The sequence below is a fragment of the Halichoeres trimaculatus genome, unplaced genomic scaffold (genome assembly GCF_033239565.1).
Source record: "Halichoeres trimaculatus isolate MK-OKI-2021-1 unplaced genomic scaffold, fHalTri1.1 fHalTri1_scaffold_19, whole genome shotgun sequence".
NCBI classification, from domain to species: domain Eukaryota; kingdom Metazoa; phylum Chordata; class Actinopteri; order Labriformes; family Labridae; genus Halichoeres; species Halichoeres trimaculatus.
Genome location: NW_027437197.1, coordinates 19,160,790 through 19,179,327, shown reverse-complemented (window position 1 = coordinate 19,179,327; position 18,538 = coordinate 19,160,790). Strand labels below are relative to the sequence as shown.

The following is an 18,538-nucleotide window of genomic DNA, read 5'->3' as shown; positions in this document are numbered from 1 at the left end:
AGCAGTATGGTTCGACATCAAGGCGAGAACATGTCTTCAGGCGCATATTAGAGGTTGCATTGAAGCAGTCAGTTACTGGCTTTGATCTGCACTTTAGAAAGGATTGCCAGCCTGAATCCTTATCAAAGACTCGACTAAGTTGGGGCTACGGAAAATGACAGATTTGTTTTACCGTCCAAATGTAAAAAATGTCATTCACTTTGTAACTCCGTCTGCATTTGTTTGTGATTTCAAATTTAAAATCAAATTCTTGCATCATTTCTTTGTTTACTCCTGATATCTCATATTCTAGCTGCACTAATTTAAGTTAATTACCTGTGTTAATGGATGTCTGAACTGCCTCCATCTCTGTTTACCAAAAGCTCACCCTCCAGTAAGACTAGACTCAGGCCTGTCCAGCCTTGGCTCCTCACAGAAACCTGCCTCCTGTCATTGTGCTCTCTTGAGAAGTATTAGCCTCATTATAGATGGCCTCCGTAAATGCTGCTGACAGAGGTATAACTAGCTCCCATAACTTTTGGCTCCTGATGGCAGATGCTTGCTGCCAGACAGTGGAGGGGCTGTTATCATTTGTCACTTTTTTCTGCAGCTGCCACAGACCTGGATCTCAACCAGCTCATCCTCAGACCAAAAAACTCTCACAGGAGTCTGACAGCCACACTCTGCCTGCCCAAAGATGTTTAATCTCAAACAATGATCATGATGACATTTGAAGGCTGTCAGTGCAGTCACTGTTTTACTGACATTTGTTTGTGTTATTCTGTTTCAGGAATCCTTCTCCGACATTACGAAGCCCCGATCAATGGTGCAGGAGTTTTAGCCATTTCATCGGCCAGTAAGTGTCTCTAATTTCAACCTGGAAACCTTTGTCTTTATTCTATTCCAGGGGTGGCCAACCTGTGGCTCACGAGCCTGAGTGGCTCTTTGCCTTTTTGTGTGTGCCTCCATTTATATATAGATATAAAGATATATAGATGTATAGATATATAGATATTAGTGGTGTGCTGATCAACCTAAATATTGATAAACTGATGCCAACCTTGGTATCAGTATTGATCAATACTTAGGTGATGAGATTGATACTTAAGTTTCGGTTTCTCTTCTCTAAATGTTCTCCTCTCAATCTCTTATGTGCTCATAGCTATCTTTCTATCTATCGATCGATCTTGATAGATAGATGGATAGATAGATAGATGGATAGATAGATAGATAGATAGATAGATAGATAGATAGATAGATAGATAGATAGATAGATAGATAGACAGACAGACAGACAGACAGACGGACGGACAGACGGACAGACGGACAGATAAATAGATAGATAGATAGATAGATAGATAGATAGATAGATAGATAGATAGATAGATAGATAGATAGATAGATAGATAGATAGATGTAACTTTGTCTCTTCCTCAGTAAAAACAGAAATTTCCCTTTTACATGTCTCCAAATATGAATTTAAACACACTTAAAAACACAATATATCTCGCTTTTATAAATGGAAATGTCTTGTTTTTTATTTTATGCCACTATGTTTATGTGTGATGTGGCTCTTTGTAGTGCCACAGTAATTTTTGTGGCTCTTGGTCTCTGATAGGTTGGCCACCCCTGTTCTATTCCAACAGTTTTTTGGAAAAGCATTTACTTCCCTTTTTTAAAAAAAATATTTTAAGTTCCAAAGTGCACTCGATCTGGCTAATTTTTTCTGATTTGATTTTTGTTGGAGTTGATGTTGTTTGATTTGTTGATGAATTATTGTTTGATATTTCAAGGTGCAGATATAGAGCTGGAATCCAACCCTAATGTATTACAATTTCTAAGCCCATATTGATGCAGTGAATTGAATGTTTTTTAAAAACACCAAAAACTATGAACAAAACTTGACATTTGGACTCTTGAATGTTACTGGGAGATGAGCGCATGTAATGATAGAAGATGAACACATTAGAGTAGAATATGTCTTGAAAATTAGACTTTCTATTCCTTGCATTTAAAAAGTGAAAGTTAAATGGTTAAAGATGAGTCAAAATCACCATCATTTGTTATGAAAGTGCAAAATCTGAAGACTTGACTCTTCAAGATTCACTTCACTCAGTCAGTATGAAGCTTAAAATTTGTGTGAGCAAACAACAAAAAAGGAATAACAAAGTAATAATGTAGCATTAAAAAAACCTTCATATGGGGATACTCATTTTAAAAGCAGAAACATCTGAACAGCAGCTGTACGACGTGGTCAGCAGGCGTGAATGTGCATGCAAACACCTTTGAGGGAATTGAAACTGATATTTTACTGCCAGATTCTATCAACCCTCTCGTCTTTCTCTTCATTGACTTTCATTTGTGTAAATCTGCCGGAGAGGAACAAACTAATTCACCTGAGTTATCAGTTCAATCTGAGGCCCAGATAACTTATCATTTCCTCCACTGTGCAGAGCTAATAATGTCACAGGGGGGTCTTGTAATGGTTGTTCAGAATATACAACCTTAATATCAGTGCACAGAGGTGTGTGAGTCTGAACCATAATGAGAAAATAAAATTCAATTTGTTCACTGAGCTGTTTGTGTAGGCACAGGTTCTGGCTAACGTTTATATTCGAGGTCAGAGAACCAAAGGGAGTAATTGAAAAACAAACACACTCTGCCTTTGAGGCCTTTTTTGTGTTGGTGTGGTTATTGATCAGTGAGGACAGAGTCAGAGGATGTTGTTGTCATGTTAGTTTTATCATTTTTACAGGTGTAATTTCATTTTTTACTGGTAACTTTTAGGATTACAGCTCTTTAATCCGAGTTAATGGATTGTTTGATATCATATCAGAAATAATCTCCAAGAACAAAAGCACAGAAGAGTTCAATGTGGGGAGTCTGGACAATGTTATCAAGCTGTGCAGGCTGTTGGTGGAGCCTTTCAGCCCTGTCAGGCCTATGTGTGTGTGAGTGTGTGTGTGTGTGTACAGGGGAAACAGAGAAGAGGGGAGGGGGGTATTTTTCGGGGATAATAAATTCATCACCGGTGTCTGCACTTGTGCAGCCAAAGAGCTGACTCCTGTGACAAAGTAGCTTCCCGTTGGTTCTGCGTCCCGGCAGCACAGCCCTGCTAATAGCAGCAACCTCTGCTTAATGTCCTGACACTAATGAATTCATGGAATTAACTTTCAGAGCCCAACAAACTGATAAAAGAAACAGAAATTCAGTTAGATTAGAAGGTGGGAATTAGATTGGTGTTTTTCTCCTATCTCGCCTCTGCTTGCTATTGCTGGTTTGCTCACACACACACACACACACACACAAACACAAGCACACAATCACTCTCACACACATCCAGCCTTTAGCTGAACAAGTAATTGAACAGAACAAATTTGGAGTGTTGATGGATGCACCGTTGAGCTCAGGTGGGGAGCCTCAGTCGTTTAATTTCATAGTTATTGTTTCACAATTTATCAAAACTGTCAGAAACAAAACATTTTTTTTATTTTGCTGTTTGTTTTTTTTTATTGTCAATATTTCAGAGCTAACTGATGCTAAACTACAGCCTCAGACCGGTATCACAAAGAAGCACTGCCTGTTGGCAAACACTGCACATCACAGATAGTGCTGTTATTGCAGGGTTTGTTGTGAATCGGGGCCCATGGAGATAGTGACCATGTGATCCTCAGACAGAGAGGGACAGATTAGTGACCCAGACTTAAACCACATGCTGGTGTGAGTGTCTGGTAATACTGATCCTCCAATACCTGCGCTCCACCATGCTCAGGTGACTGCACAGTTTCTCCTGGGCTGTTTGGAATCGATCAGAAAAACTTTGCTTTGTCTTTTGTATTCAGAGTCTTCTTTCTGTTTTTGTGCTCATAAGGTGTCTGATAAAAGATTTCGAGGCTCGTCCATCCGTGACCCACCTCCTGGAGCATCCCTTCATCAAGCAGGCCCACGGCAAAGACGTGGCTCTACAGCAGCAGCTGGCTGTCCTCATCCAAGAGCAGCAAGAACTGGGCTGCAAAACCAGAACCAAGTGAGTAACCACCGCCTGCACTGCACGGCTTTCTCTGTGACGTTGCTGGATGCTGCGTTTGGATTCTGTTGCAGCAGATCAGCATTGACTGAGCTGTGGTATCTTTTCTGCCCAGTAGGGGGCAGGGTCTCATCTCCTTTCAGTCAGAGGTGATGATGGTGGTGATGAGGCTCAGTAATGGACATTACAGTGTGTGATTAAAGAGGAGTTGGAGGAGTGTGACTAATTTAGAAGGAGTGATTGTGCTGAGTAACCTTAGATTAATAAACGCCATTTAGTCCAGTGGACGTGGAGACCATTCTTTAAAGAAGTCTTTAGCACAAAGTACATCTCCACCCATGTGATTAAACAAACGATGGAGTAAATATTCTCCTCAAGATTGATTCAACTTGGAAAAGCAGGGACATTTCAACTGTCCTCTCCTCTTAATGCTTGATTTAACAGCAGACTCAGTGGTTATTTTCAATTTTAATGACAGTCTCCATAAAAGTTGCTTATGTAAAAATGAAAGAAGTAGATATACTTGAGGGAGCAGGAGAGGGTGATTTCATCAGATTTTTGCACAAACGTGTCATGATGAATCGTTGCGATGCATGACTGAACAGAAAGCCAGCAATCTGCTATTTACCAGAGAAATACTGACTGTAGCAATGTCTAATCTTCATTATAAAGGAGTTCGCTGAACCTGCCCTTGACAGAGAGTGTTGATGTTGTGCCAGCTCTGTTTACTCCAGAGAGTGTGCGAAGTCTGAGCCTGATCCCGAATTCCTGTCCACAGTGAGAGTGGATAATGGGATTAGAAGCTTGTAGGGCGAGAACTGGGCTCGCCTGGTTTAGTCTCTCATGCCACAGATCAGCACACAATGACTCCAGATAAGAATAAAGACATAGAGAACTTAAAAGTAGCTGCCGTAGGTGGAATAGGGTGATTTAGTTCAAAGCGGGAGAGAGGTAGAGGCTAGAGGTCTTGAGTCTTACTCTGAAGGGATATGATGACAAGTTCTCTCTTCAGAAGGGCCAAGTATGGAGTGTGGGACTCCGTTCCTGAAATCTCGCATTTACACTTTATTCAGAATACAGGATGAAAACACAAGCGTCCTAACCTGAAGCTTAAATATCTCTTTTTAATATGGACTTTTGGTTCAAGGATTGAGAAAGATGTCATGAATGTGGTGCCTTTTTTCTAAAAGCTTGAAAGAACGAAAAAGGTGAAAACAACAGCGTTTGTTTCTCTCCTTATGAGGGATTTAATGATAATAATCTCACTAGTTCATTATCATAAACCTGATTCAGAAAATGTACATTGGAGCCGTCAGCGCATATTTACACACACGCACAGACACATAAAGCATCAGGCCCTCAGCTCTTTCATGCTCTCTTTCACACACACCCCGCCGTCCCCAGAGGATTTGGGCAGCCCCTCAGAGCCAGCTGGCTCAGTGTTGACCTCTGCCCACTGGGGCTCATTGTAGAGTGATAGGTCAAAACACAGATGAAGTGCAATCTCAGCCTGTGATAATGGGAGATGTGTCCCCAGGGAGAGCTTAAAGGGCTTCACACAAACCTTGGAAGTGACTGGGTCTCACATCCGCACAGTCAAACCACTGTTTCTCATTGTGTGGTCACTTTACAGCGTTCTCTGGCATTATCATGTCCTTGGCTTTTATACAGGCACGACCGGATCAATACTCGTAAAACCCTCATAATAGAGAGCTGTCCTGATGATGATCTGGTAAACCTGGAGTTCTTAGATGAGGTAAGATTTAATGTGTATATCGCTTCATGCATCGATCCCTGTGAGGTGCTGTGTTCTTGATGCTATGTGTTTTTTTCTTTTCAATGTAGGAGAAAATAATCAGCCACCTCCAGAAGAGGTACGATGAGCTGCAGGTTTACACTTATGTTGGTGACATCCTCATTGCTCTCAATCCTTTCCAGAATCTCAGCATCTACTCTCCTCAGGTTGGTTTTGCAGCAGTCACACTAATGTTCCCAGTTATTATCCAGTGATAATGGAGGGAATGAATGATTTCCACCATCCCAACTTTGATGAATTCATAGAACTATATGTGTAGGTAGCGGTCTTGTTGTAAAACCTGACTTGTAAATCATAATTTCCCTCATACACACTCAAATATAAGCATTTGTTGTATTTGGGCCTGCTAGCAGCATGAAACCCAGTCCATCAATTCACCCACTATTTATGTCAAAACCAAAATTCTCTGAATCTTTATAAAATTGTTACATTATTTTCTCCAAATTCATCCTGTTCCTCTGTAAAACTCTTTGTTTTCTGTTGATTTTCATAATTAATTTTGATGGATTTCTCTGAAATTTGATATAAAAAATGTATGATCCTCTTAGGAATTCTAAAAGTGATGATCAAACACCATAACGGACACATGAAGTCTCAGTTTGTTTATGATCAAATATCTGCCAAAGTAAAACTTTTCCCGCCGGCTTAAACTAAGGTATTTTCAAGTAGGGATGGGTACTGAATTAGGTACTTTTATGGGTACTGACAGAATTCTGTCAAAAGTACCAGTACTGATCCACACAGAATCGAAAGGTACCATGTTTAGGTACCTTAATTCATACTTGTGGCTGTGAGGGAGAGGAAGAGTAGGCGATTTTCCATGCTGGACATGAACACAGCATTGCAAGGTTGTATAATGCAGAGTAAAGATGTTGAATAGTAAAATATTTGCGATTTTTATATTAAACAAATTGATATTTTTTACCACATAAACACAAAAAAAGGACCGAAAATTGGTACCATCGGGTACGATACCGATTGTCGGGTACCGGGTATTGTTTCAAATGTAAAAGGTACCCAATCCTATCGGTAAATGTCAACATGACAATATTCAAACACAAATTGGTGAAATCATAAAAATTTTATTTTTACAAGTCTAAAAATCTTTGTCCTTTCATTCATTTGTCTTTTTCTCAGTTCTCTAAGCTCTATCACGGTGTGAAGCGGGCCGACAACCCCCCACACATCTTTGCCACTGCAGACGCAGCCTACCAAAGCATGGTGACTTTCTGCAAAGACCAGGTATCACACAGAATTAAACTATTAGATAGGCAGAAACATTGAAGTCTGTGATCGTAAGACTCAAAAACAAGGGGGCAAAAGCCAGCCAGGTCTGATCTAAAGGAGGTTTAATCAGTCTGAAATGCTACACGTTTATAGATCAGTTAAAGAAGAATGCATTTGATTGTTGATTGCTGTTGTGTACATTTGTTTCCCTTTGTTTCAGTGTATCATAATCAGCGGGGAGAGTGGTGCAGGGAAAACAGAGAGCGCTCATTTAATCGTTCAACATCTTACCTTCTTGGGAAAGGTAGTGTATGATTCTCTTCCTCATCAAAATAATCAGAGTTATGAGTACTGCTTCATGTCTACACCGACATCTTTCAGGCAAACAACCGGACGCTGCGAGAGAAGATCTTACAGGTGAACCCCCTCGTCGAGGCCTTCGGAAACGCCTGCACGGCCATCAATGACAACTCCAGCCGCTTTGGGAAGTACCTGGAGATGAAGTTCACTCCAACCGGAGCCGTCATCGGAGCAAAGATATCAGAATACCTGCTGGAGAAGTCAAGGGTCATCAAACAGGCGGTGTATGTTCTTCTCATGCTGCTTTGACTTCTGGAAAATCCTTGTTCATACCTCTAACTGTTCACTGTGTTTCCTTTTCAGGGGGGAGAAGAACTTCCACATATTTTACTACATGTATGCTGGGCTTTACCATCAAGACAAGCTGAAGACGTACAGGCTGCCTGACAAGACGCCTCCAAGGTTAGAATAAGAGCTTGACTTTGACATGTTTGTGATAAACCACATTATGTTAACTATTTTGTGAATCTGCAGGTATATCGACAGCCAGCACTGCAAAGTGGTGCAAGACATCGTCTCCAGCAAGTCGTACAAGGAGCAGTTTGATGCGATTCAAGAGTGCTTCCGAAACATTGGCTTCACAGAGGAGGTGCTGTGATCCTCACTGAGATATTCAACATAACAGATAATGTATTTAAGCATGGGTCATGTTTATGTTTTTCTTCACTTTGAAGGAGGTCAACTCTGTTTACAAGATCCTCTCGGCCATTTTGAACACCGGCAACATTGAATTTGCTTCCATCACCTCCCAGCACCAGACTGATAAGAGTGAAGTGCCTAACGCCGAGGCCTTAGAGAGCGGTGAGATATATTAGTGCAATGCGTGTTGTAATACTCAGAAATAGTCTTTAAGCCAGAGAAACAGGTAGCTTTAATGGTCTCCCCGGGGTATTTTTTTATTTGTGGTTCTGGTGAGATTTTTAAAAGCAGGCTATTTTATGTTTTATTCCCTCTATGGGCGATGATTTAAGGACTGCGTGGTCGAGTGAAATGCTCTCCTTCTCTGTGGGGGGATTTCTTTTAGAAGAATTAAATCTTTACTGACATTTTCTCAGGACTCTGTGTGTTTGTCCATATATTTCTTTAATATTAGCAATGAATTAGTCGTGTAGCCTTTGTGGGCGTATTATACAAAAGTAGCCATGAATCAGCCATATTTGGTGAGGCAGCAGAAGGAGGACACATTTTTGTAAGCATCAACACACACTCTTCCATTTACATAGCAAATGTAAAGGAGCAGAGACACCCAGAGTAAAAAGATTGTCTCTGCTTATTTTTATGCTAATGATGAAGACAGGATGAGCTCCTGATTATCTCACTGATTAACTCTCTTTTCTTCTCCTCTCAGCTGCGTCTCTCCTCAGCATCGGCCCAGAGGAGCTGCAGGAGGCTCTGACCTCCCAGTGTGTGGTCACCAGGGGCGAGACCATCATCCGCACCAACACGGTGGACAAAGCCGCCGACGTCCGAGACGCCATGTCCAAGGCCTTGTACGGCCGCCTCTTCAGCTGGATCGTCAACCGCATCAACTCGCTGCTGCAGCCCGACATGAATATCTGGTGAGCCCGCGCGCCGGTGACAAACATCTTTGTGGACGTTAACTGTTCTTCTCTCTTCTTCAATTATTGAGAGTTCCTGCCGAGCTCTGATGACCTTTGTGGAAGTCTGTGGCGGTAGATGCAAACATGCAGAGGAGAATATCAATGGGCAAATGCAAGACAAGTAAAAGGAGAGCGAAAAAAAAGTTTTAATAAATTTTTGATAGAGAGTTGCGTGCAGAGAAAATAATATTCAGATGATTAAAAAGACTTCAGAGAGACTGCAAAGAGGCTGTTCATTGATCCAAAAGAATTCCTTCATAAATATGAGCGTCAACTGTCAAGAAGTTGGCGCTCAGAGATGTATAAAAGCCAGAGTTCCTGTCTACAGCCCAGTCATCTTTGCTGTTTCCTTATTGCCATTAATAACCCGATTGCACAGACTAAAGGTGACCTCTGCATACTGCGGGTTATGACTGATGATGAGAAGTAGCAGCTCCAAGCTGTGAATATGAAATGCAGGGTGCTCACACTGTGTTGTGGAAAGGAGAATTGTTTGTGCAGATATTGGAAATGACTGGAGGTTAAATCAATAGAGGCAGAAAATAAAACCATCCAAGCAGCTCTGACTTTTTAAAAAACTGATGTTTTTGTGGCAGTCCAGACCTGATTCTGTATTTGGGTTGAACTAGGATTATCATTAAAGTTTTATCAATTAATATGGCTGCTGGGGATTTGCTCGGCGCTCATTGCGTAGAAGAATAAGTTTGTTTGTCCCCTTTTTCTTCTCCTTTGAAGTGCCGCTGAGAGTGGCATGAATGTGGGAATCCTGGACATCTTTGGATTCGAGAACTTCACAAAGAATTCCTTTGAGCAACTGTGCATCAACATCGCAAACGAGCAGATCCAGTTCTACTTTAACCAGCACATATTCGCCCTCGAACAGGTGGGTCTTACACACAGAGACACGGGTTACTGAGGATGTACAATTGGAATCTATACATCTACAAAACCACACTGTGAGCAGTAAAACATTAAAAACAACGAATTTCCCTCCCAAAAGTAAACAATAAAATTAGTCCTATTATGTGTTTTCACGTCACGAAGAGTTGCTGTGTTATTTGCTGTATGTGTTCGGGTTGTTTTTGCGATCTTGCGTCTCTAAATGTATCTCCTAATTGATTTAATGAAGTCATTTACCCTGTAGTGCGACGCCTTTTTATTTTCCTTGATGCAAATCAAAAGCCATTAAACCGAAAGCATTTTACCTTTCAGTCTGTTAACTTTGCATCTGAAGGGGAAACCTGCTTTACATTTAAAAGCATACATGAAGAGAAGACCATGAATGAATTAGAAGCATGATCAATTATTGAGAAAAGGTTTATACATGGACTCTGCAGCACTCTCCATGACGTGTAACTGAAAGCTGCAGTTATCCCTTACGCAGTGATCATTGAAAATAAGGCCCGTAAGCCTGCTGAGGAGTTTCTCCTCCATAAACAAGCTGCAGCTCAGTGGAAAGGGATTTTTCTGTGGTGTCGATGACTTCAGTCCCTCTACACAAAGAAACTGATTATTCTGAGTTAATGACTTAAACATGAGGACGGTTTAGATCCATTGGTTCCACTTTATTAGTAAAATATATATTTAAAACAAGTTTTTGATCTGAAATTAAATAGATGCAATAATATGATTTGACTCGGGGTTATTTGCAAAGTGAAATAAATTATGAATAAGTAAGTGGCTCTATTTGTTAGTTCAGAGCTGCTCTGTTTTATGAATTCAGTGAAAAGACTCTATTATGCTGTAAACTTCAGTCGTAGACACACACAGCCGGCTGCAGCTGTTTGGTTCTGTTGATGAGAAACTCTTTTTTCCCCCCACACACATAAATCATATTTAGCCAAGATTTCTTAATTGGGTCATTTAGAGAAATCATTAACTGGATTATGCTGCATTCACTGGTTTGAATTAGATGGAGTATCAAAGTGAGGGGGTGGATGCCAGCCTGGTGGAGTACGAGGACAACAGGCCCATCCTGGACATGTTCCTGCAGAAGCCCATGGGTCTGCTGTCGCTGCTGGACGAGGAGAGCCGCTTCCCTCAGGCCACTGACCAGACCTTAGTGGGTAAGACTGGAGGCTTTATATTTAAATCCATGAAGGTTAAAGGTCACAGCTTCTGTGGATGCTGCTGCAGCTCTTCCCATGTGGTGTATGCACTTGTAACGGTTCCTATCTGTTCAACTAAACAAATCTTCGTCATTTCTTTCTGAACAGATAAATTTGAAGACAATCTGCGCTGCAAGTATTTCTGGATTCCCAAACGTGTGGAGCTGTGTTTTGGGATTCAGCATTATGCAGGAAAAGTATGGAACATGCTCTTTTTTGCTTTCATAAGAGTGGTGATATTAAAGTGAGTTAAGAATGGTTTTAAAGCCCTTGTAGGGAGTTTTTGACTGTCTGGCAAACAGATTTAAATTAGCATTGATTACTTTTAATGCAGGGGGGTCTCCAACAGGTAGCTCACAGGCCCTTTATAAGTAGCTCACCAAGCAAATGGAATATGTAAAAAAGAAATAATAGACCAATGTAAACTCTATCTACTTATTACAACTCTATATTTATCTAACCTCCCCTCCACCACCCCACAAAGAATATCAGCCAATCACTTTCATATTTATGACTCCATTACTTGTCCTAACGACTAGTAGCCAGTGTGTGGACTTCGGTAGCCGGCTGCTATTGTTTTCAAACCAAATGTCAATGGAAATATCGTTACAAATTTGGATTTTATTTCACTGCTACTAAAGCTAATGTAGGGAGATGGACAATGAACCAGGCAATTAACAAGGCACTGGTCGATGGCATGCAGTGCCGAACATCATTTTGAAGGTAAGCCTATGATAAGGTGCTGGTTATGTACCTGGTTAAAAATAATACCTAACAAATACATAAAGAGAACAGAAGTAGAACATGACCTGTTTTGTTTTGTTTGACCTACAAAAGCAAACAAGATCGACTGCTTTTTTCAATTTCTGTATCTCAATTTATAATTTCTGTAACTGCTTTGAGGGGTGAGTTGCCGAAGGAGTCGATTTGCAACACACTCAAAAAGGAGGGTTTATTTTTTGTGCTTTTCCAGATAATGTTCACAGTGACTGAACAGTTTAATTCTCAAACAGAAGCCTGCAAGACAACTGACTTAAAATTTAACATTTTTTTTCTCTGAGCTACACGTTTGGAGCACCTGGTATGATAAATAACAGTTAAAAACACTTTAAAAGCCTTATTGTCACAACGTCTTTATGATCATGCCTCATGCACAGAGCATTATTACACACTTTTATATTTAATACCAATCCAATCAGCTGATTTCATCATACACAATTTTTTAGTTTCTTTTTTTCTGAACCTTCACAAGAAGGAAACACTTATCTAATGTTGCTGTAACTGTGAGAAACATTTAACCCATTTGTCTTGTGTCTCCATGCCAGGTTATGTACAATGTGAATGGTTTTCTGGAGAAGAACAGAGACACTCTTCCTGCAGACATCGTTGTGGTCCTGAGAACATCTGAGAACAAACTTCTTCAGCAGCTGTTCTCCAGCCCGCTAACGAAAACAGGTACGCCATCATCCAGGCCTCAATGAGATTAAGAGTGGTGTAAAACACCTCGGCCTCTAACCGGCAGATTATATGACAGCTAATCACAATAGAAATGGAAAAAGAAACTTTTCTTTTAGACAAACTATTGTTCACGCTGCCGAGCTCTCCCAGTGTTACTCTGTGAATTGTGCTGGTGTAGACTGCTTCCATAAATGTGCAGGTAAGTGGGTTTCTTAAAGACGCGGCTCGCAGGCATCTCCTGGCCCCCCCTCCCTTCATTTCAAGCCTCTGTGTGCAGTGCTTGGATAAATCTGCAGTCTCCATTATCTCTTGAGAGGCTCAGCTCTCTGCACGGCGCTCTGTTTTTATTTTCACTAAGCTGTCCCTCTTGGTTTCCCACTGCTGAATGCTATCTGCAGATTGTGGGTGCAGTGGGATATTTTTATGATAAGGTTCCTAAATACCCAAGGGATGAAGAAACAGTATTTAGAGAACACAAAAGCAACTCTTCCCACCTCTTTTCTGTTGGCTAAATGAAGGTGGAGTAATGTGCTCGTCATTAGCCCGAGCTGAGGCCTCCTGGTCACTTGACTTAGCTGAAATGCTAATAGATGTGTTAAATTATCTGATTTCCACTTTCTACTTTATTTCTGCTAAGCCACATTATGTGATTCACTTCCTTTTGAGGGACCTGTAAATGCTTGCTTTCAGTCCCAGTGGTATTAAAAGAGGCTTCAATTCACAAAAGGCACCTTAGCTGAGACTGGAGTAAGAATCTGTGTGATGTGTCGTCTGTAAACTGCGACAGCAGGTCGTGCACGAGGGAGCCTTCAGCCACCTCGCTGCTACGACTAACAGCTTCAAAGGACTACTCTCTTTACTACACTTTCATTGAACACTTTATTTCAGTGCACAGAGGCCCTTAATAGATACTATGATGTGTTGTAATGTTTACAGCTTTAGACTCCGCTTTGGTTTAGTCGAAAAGCTTTTTTAAAATTTTCTCTGCACTTCTGTCTTCTGCCCTAAAGACTCTTTGATGAAGTGATTGTGCTGATTTTTTGACTTTTTTTAACCCCAGAAGGTGTTATCATATCTCACAGAGAAGTATTTCTTTAAAGGCAGTATAACCCTAACGTGTAGGCTGTGAACTCTTTTTTTTTTTTTTTTTTAATTTGAAGTCGGAGGTCCAGTTCTGCTTTTACAGTTTGGGAAACTGCTGATCATCTCATTAGATAAAAAGCTATGAAACACCCTGCCCCGGCTTATCATTCTGGAAAAGATGAAGTGCCGTTTAAAGTGAGATACAGTATAGCATAAGAAAATTATAAATCTGCTCTGCAGGGTAAAATTTGCGAGGGGATTTAATTTGCATTTTACTTCACATTATAGATTCACTGTTATCTGTGAAATTACCATTATCAGAGAGGATCTGATGGAAATCTGTTTTACACCAGGGTGGTTTCACACTCTGGGTCGTCTGCACCCAGTGTCACCACTAGGGGACACCCTCGTAGACTTGCAGGCTGACTCACTTAGAAGTAAAATAAGGGATCTAGGATGTTAGACTTCACACAAGCACGCAGAAAATGATGCTGTTTCTGTTTTTCTTAGGAGACAGTGTTTGATGTGAGGTTATCATGCACATAGCACTGATGAATGAAACGTTTCCACTGAGTCATTCATCAGACAAACACATGCAGTGGTCTGAGTTTGTCTTATAGTTCATGCCTGAAGAACACAAGGAAACCAAAGGGCCCCCAGAAAGTAAAAAAGCTCTCAGGGCTGTGAATGGTGAGGCCACTTGAGCACTGCAGAATGTGGCTCCTTGAGGCTCGGACATGTGGTGGTGTTTTGTCAGAGGAAATGGGATGTATTTGCATGGACAAATTCATCAGAGCCGGGGCCTTTCCCAGATCACGGGGATCACCCTGTTTGAATTGGCTGGGCTCAGATCGGCCTGCTTTTGGGCCCTGGGCAGCCTGCGGTCACAGTGTGTGTGTGAGTGTGTGTGTGTGTGTAGCTGCAGGGCTGTCTGGACTGGCCTCTTATAGTCACAGAACATCTGCACACACAGCGTCTCCAGACTGCCTGTCCAGACTGCCAGGTCTTTGTTACTGCAAAATGAAAATGGGGGGACTTGAAGAGTGATGTGTGTGTTACGAAAAGTTCACAGATGGAGTTAAGACTTAGTGGCCTCATTTTTTTGTTGTTTTGATGTAAAAACTACAATTTATCTCCATCCAACTTTGGGATACATCGGTATCAATATTGGTATCGGCCGATGTGTAAAAGTGGGCCGATACTTACTCATTAACCCTTATTAGAGCATCTTGAGCGATCTTTCAAGACCCAAAAAATACGGTTTTCTATGACTATGTAAACACCAAAACTACCTAAGAAGAGTGGACGCTCTTCTTTTATGTCTCTTTTCCTGTTTTTGATCCAAAAAAAGACAAAACATACTTTTTTGATTTCGGGCACTCCATCCTTTGATCCTCTCTATGTCGTCTTTTCTCATGATCCTGCCGCTCTTTATCTCTGAACTAACTCTACACATCATCTATGTCAAGATGTTTTTTTATTTTTGTTTTCCGATATTGATATTGGTAAGTATCAGTTATAGGCCATAACAGCAATATTAATACCAGATATCGGTACATCCCTATTCCTCAGTTTAAATTTCTGTTCCAAGAAAAGTGCTGTTTTGTTTTGAATCTGAAAAACGACACACGGGAACAAAGCAAGCTCACAGCACAATATTCTCCTGTCAGATATCGAGGGTTATAAGGTCAATTCCTCCGTGTCTGTTGAGCAGTTTACATCGGTTTTCCGTCTCCACGGTAGCACTCCTCTCCTCTGCGTCCCCCTTCTTGTTCAGAGATCCTCCTGTGCTGAAGTGACAGGCCTCTCCCTGCGATATGACACATTTGGCTCTTTGTTCTCCCCCAAAAGAAGTCTGTCTTTCTTTTTTTTTTTTTTCCCTCCCAGTGGGCAAACAGCTCACACTCTCCTCCACACTTCCTCACTCACACACTCTCCCTCCCGAAAGAGACACTCACCAAGTATTACTTTTGTTCAATTTCTCCCCTAATCGCAGTATTGGAGAATGTTTTGAGTCAGCAGTGGGATTTTTTGACAGGGCCCCACACATCAATAGCGAGGAGCCAGCTCTCCTAAGTCACATGGTACAACATCCTTTGATAAATGCAACACTGTGTTGTGTCACTAAAAGCCAATTACACCATGCTTTTTATGATTGATCTGCTCTGACAGAAGTGGATGGCATTTAAATCAACAGCCCCCGGAGCCATCTCTAGGCATAAACGGTGGTGGTTATGGAGGGGTGGGGTGGGTGGCGGGGGGTTATGGGTGCTTTAATCTCATTTGCTTGGTTGCTGAGTTGAGTTTCTAGATCACATGTTTTTGAAAAAAGAGAGCGGGAGAAGCGGCGGAGATATCCGGCGAGCGTCTGCTCACTCAGCTCGGGGAAGGCTGCTCTCTCTTACAACTTTGATTGTCCCCCGTGTCGACAGCTCGATCCACAGCTTCTGAAGTACAAGGCGCACACTGGCACTCATAAAAGCATGTAGGGAGGTGTCATATTGAACGCAGGATTGCTTTTTAATCCCAAGCACATTGACTATTCTTGTCAATAGAGCCCCAATACAACTGCCAGCTTGAGCTTTTTTTTTCCTACAGGATTCTTGCTGGGCTTAATTTTCAAAGTGAACGCACAGATGCCAAGGAGGCTTTTTCTCTTCTGTCCCCCCCACCTCCTTCTCTCCCTCCTTCCACTTCCCTTCCCCACACACTGCACTGCCTCTCTCTGTGTGTTTGTCCTGGAAGTCCATGCCAAGAGCAACATGCGTGAAGCAGAAACGATCAGTGGGACGCTCCTCCACCGCCTGTTTCATGAGACTGGCTGACCCGATGGGAAACATTCCCCTAACCTGCTCTCTTCTATTACTTATTAATTCTTTTATTCAAAAACTAATTCTTTCTTTAATTTTATTTCAAGTAAAAGTTAATTTGAGAGCATGGACGAAAGTAAAAGTGGCCTCTGGCTGTGACTCCAAACACATGTGGCCTTTTCTCCTTTGACTGAATCTGATGTCAAAGAACAAATCTTCCTTTTTCTCTCTCGTCTCTGTGGTTTGAATAATTATTACCCACATCATTAGTAAGTTCCACACTGTATCTAAATTAGAAGGTCTTCTTTCAGGCCGGACATCACAGGTGTTCCCTTGGTTTCATGTCTCTGGAGGCAGAAATCTTTGAGGATACTGACTATTAACCCATGCTCTAATCATGTAGTCAGGAGGGGATATGAAACCCGCCAGAAAAATGAATTAATACGACCCGCCAAGGAATACACGAAGAAAAGCAGCGAGTGTCCATTTGCAAGGCTTAGGTACAACTGTCATAGTTTCTCTCATCGCGCCGCAGCCCCTTCATCTCCCCCTTGATGGTGTCATGGAAGTGAGAGGCGTGAAAGCACAGTGACACTCCACGAGCCCGTTCCACTCGCAGCCGCTAATTCATCATGACAAATGTGCTCAGATGATCTGGCCCAGCAGCGCTAATGGGGAGAGGAGAGAGCGCACTTCATTTGCACAAGACCCACTCCAATTAATCCATCCAGCTTTACTCTGGGCTAATTGGAGCAGGGCCCTCCCTGCCTGTGTGCTGCTAATATACCCGACACAGTTTAACAGCTCCTGTTCTCAAAGATCATACTCTTTTTGTGTGTGCTCGTTTTCGGTTTTGTTTACATCGTGCCAAAGGGGCGTTGGAGGTTGTAAAATCTGTCCCTGTGTTCCTCAACACATAGCCTGCTCACAAACATGTGTTCATAAAGAGCAATTAACTGCTCATAGTTCAATGTTATCATATTTCCAAGTCGCTTTTTTCCCCAGTTTGTAGCTCCTGAGTCAGAGCATGTGGATATTCTTCGATGCACATTTCAAACAAGTATAAAAGTGCATGTTAAAAAGTGACAAAATATCTGAATTTTGTGTATTTACAGAAAGCTAAATGTCTAAATGAGTAGATAAATAAATAAAAGTTAGCAGATAACTGTCAAATGCTGCATCCTCACCAGCTTAAAAGACTGTTTGAGTTCTTCTGAAGCGCTCTCACATCATATGTTTTGGCTTGTTTTGACTACAGCATGTGTGTGTGTGTGAGTGTGTGTGTTTGCCCATGAGACACCACATTGCTTTGGCTCACTGTAAAACCTCTGGCACTAGCGAAGCATTCTTCGTCTAAAGTTAGAAGAGGTCTGGCTCCTAATTAATCCATTATAAATTGATTTTGATCTCTCCCTCAGTGTCTGACTGATGCTTCTAATGCATACTTGAGTCCTTGAAAAAACTCAGTCACTGATCCAGTGTTTAAGTTTTTGGCTCCTTGTCAGACTTTGTCCTTAAAACCTGACATGAGTTCTGATATTTTGCAGCAGAAGCCGACTTTATATTTGCATTTTCAAAGTTCTTCCGCGTGCGGGAGAAAATCTAGAACAATTGTTGCCCTGTCACTTCGGCTTTATCTTAAAAACTTACAAAGGTTTTCCTCCTTGCCATACACGGCTGCTTGGGTAACGCTGCCTCCTGTGTCTGCAGACGTATTTTTCTAAAGGTGTGTGTGGCACATCTGTGCAGCTATTGTTTATTCATGGAGTAAACCCTTTGAAATGTGTTAAGATACTTCCCACTCATTATAAAAATCCTGCCACCCATGGATTAGGACTTTGATGTCACCAATCCTGCTTCAAAGGCTTCTTTCACTGCTATTAATCACAGTTTAGCCTCTGAAGATATAGCCAGAGAAAACATTTGGACATCTTGTGCAGAAACTTTGAAATGCTCAGACTGTCTTGCATATGCTATGTTCATATCCTTTCCGCTGTGTGTGGGGCTGTTGGACTGCTGTGCACACAGCTGTACTCCTGAGTCCGTGAGATCCAGCTCTGATTCAGGCT

The 18,538-nt window shown here is 41.6% G+C and overlaps 1 protein-coding gene across 1 annotated transcript in view; it reads left to right on the top strand.

Moving 5' to 3' along the window:
• The window catches only part of myo3b (myosin IIIB), a 65,228-nt gene that overhangs the window by 16,534 nt on the left and 30,156 nt on the right, over positions 1 to 18,538 (top strand). The window contains exons 9-23 of the mRNA XM_074695344.1: positions 770 to 835; positions 3,851 to 4,006; positions 5,678 to 5,762; positions 5,852 to 5,968; positions 6,960 to 7,064; positions 7,270 to 7,353; positions 7,431 to 7,633; positions 7,713 to 7,811; positions 7,884 to 7,998; positions 8,084 to 8,210; positions 8,758 to 8,968; positions 9,746 to 9,893; positions 10,923 to 11,076; positions 11,227 to 11,315; positions 12,444 to 12,573. Coding sequence (XP_074551445.1) covers positions 770 to 835; positions 3,851 to 4,006; positions 5,678 to 5,762; positions 5,852 to 5,968; positions 6,960 to 7,064; positions 7,270 to 7,353; positions 7,431 to 7,633; positions 7,713 to 7,811; positions 7,884 to 7,998; positions 8,084 to 8,210; positions 8,758 to 8,968; positions 9,746 to 9,893; positions 10,923 to 11,076; positions 11,227 to 11,315; positions 12,444 to 12,573 — 1,889 coding nt within the window. The remainder of the gene's footprint in view (positions 1 to 769; positions 836 to 3,850; positions 4,007 to 5,677; positions 5,763 to 5,851; positions 5,969 to 6,959; positions 7,065 to 7,269; positions 7,354 to 7,430; positions 7,634 to 7,712; positions 7,812 to 7,883; positions 7,999 to 8,083; positions 8,211 to 8,757; positions 8,969 to 9,745; positions 9,894 to 10,922; positions 11,077 to 11,226; positions 11,316 to 12,443; positions 12,574 to 18,538) is intronic.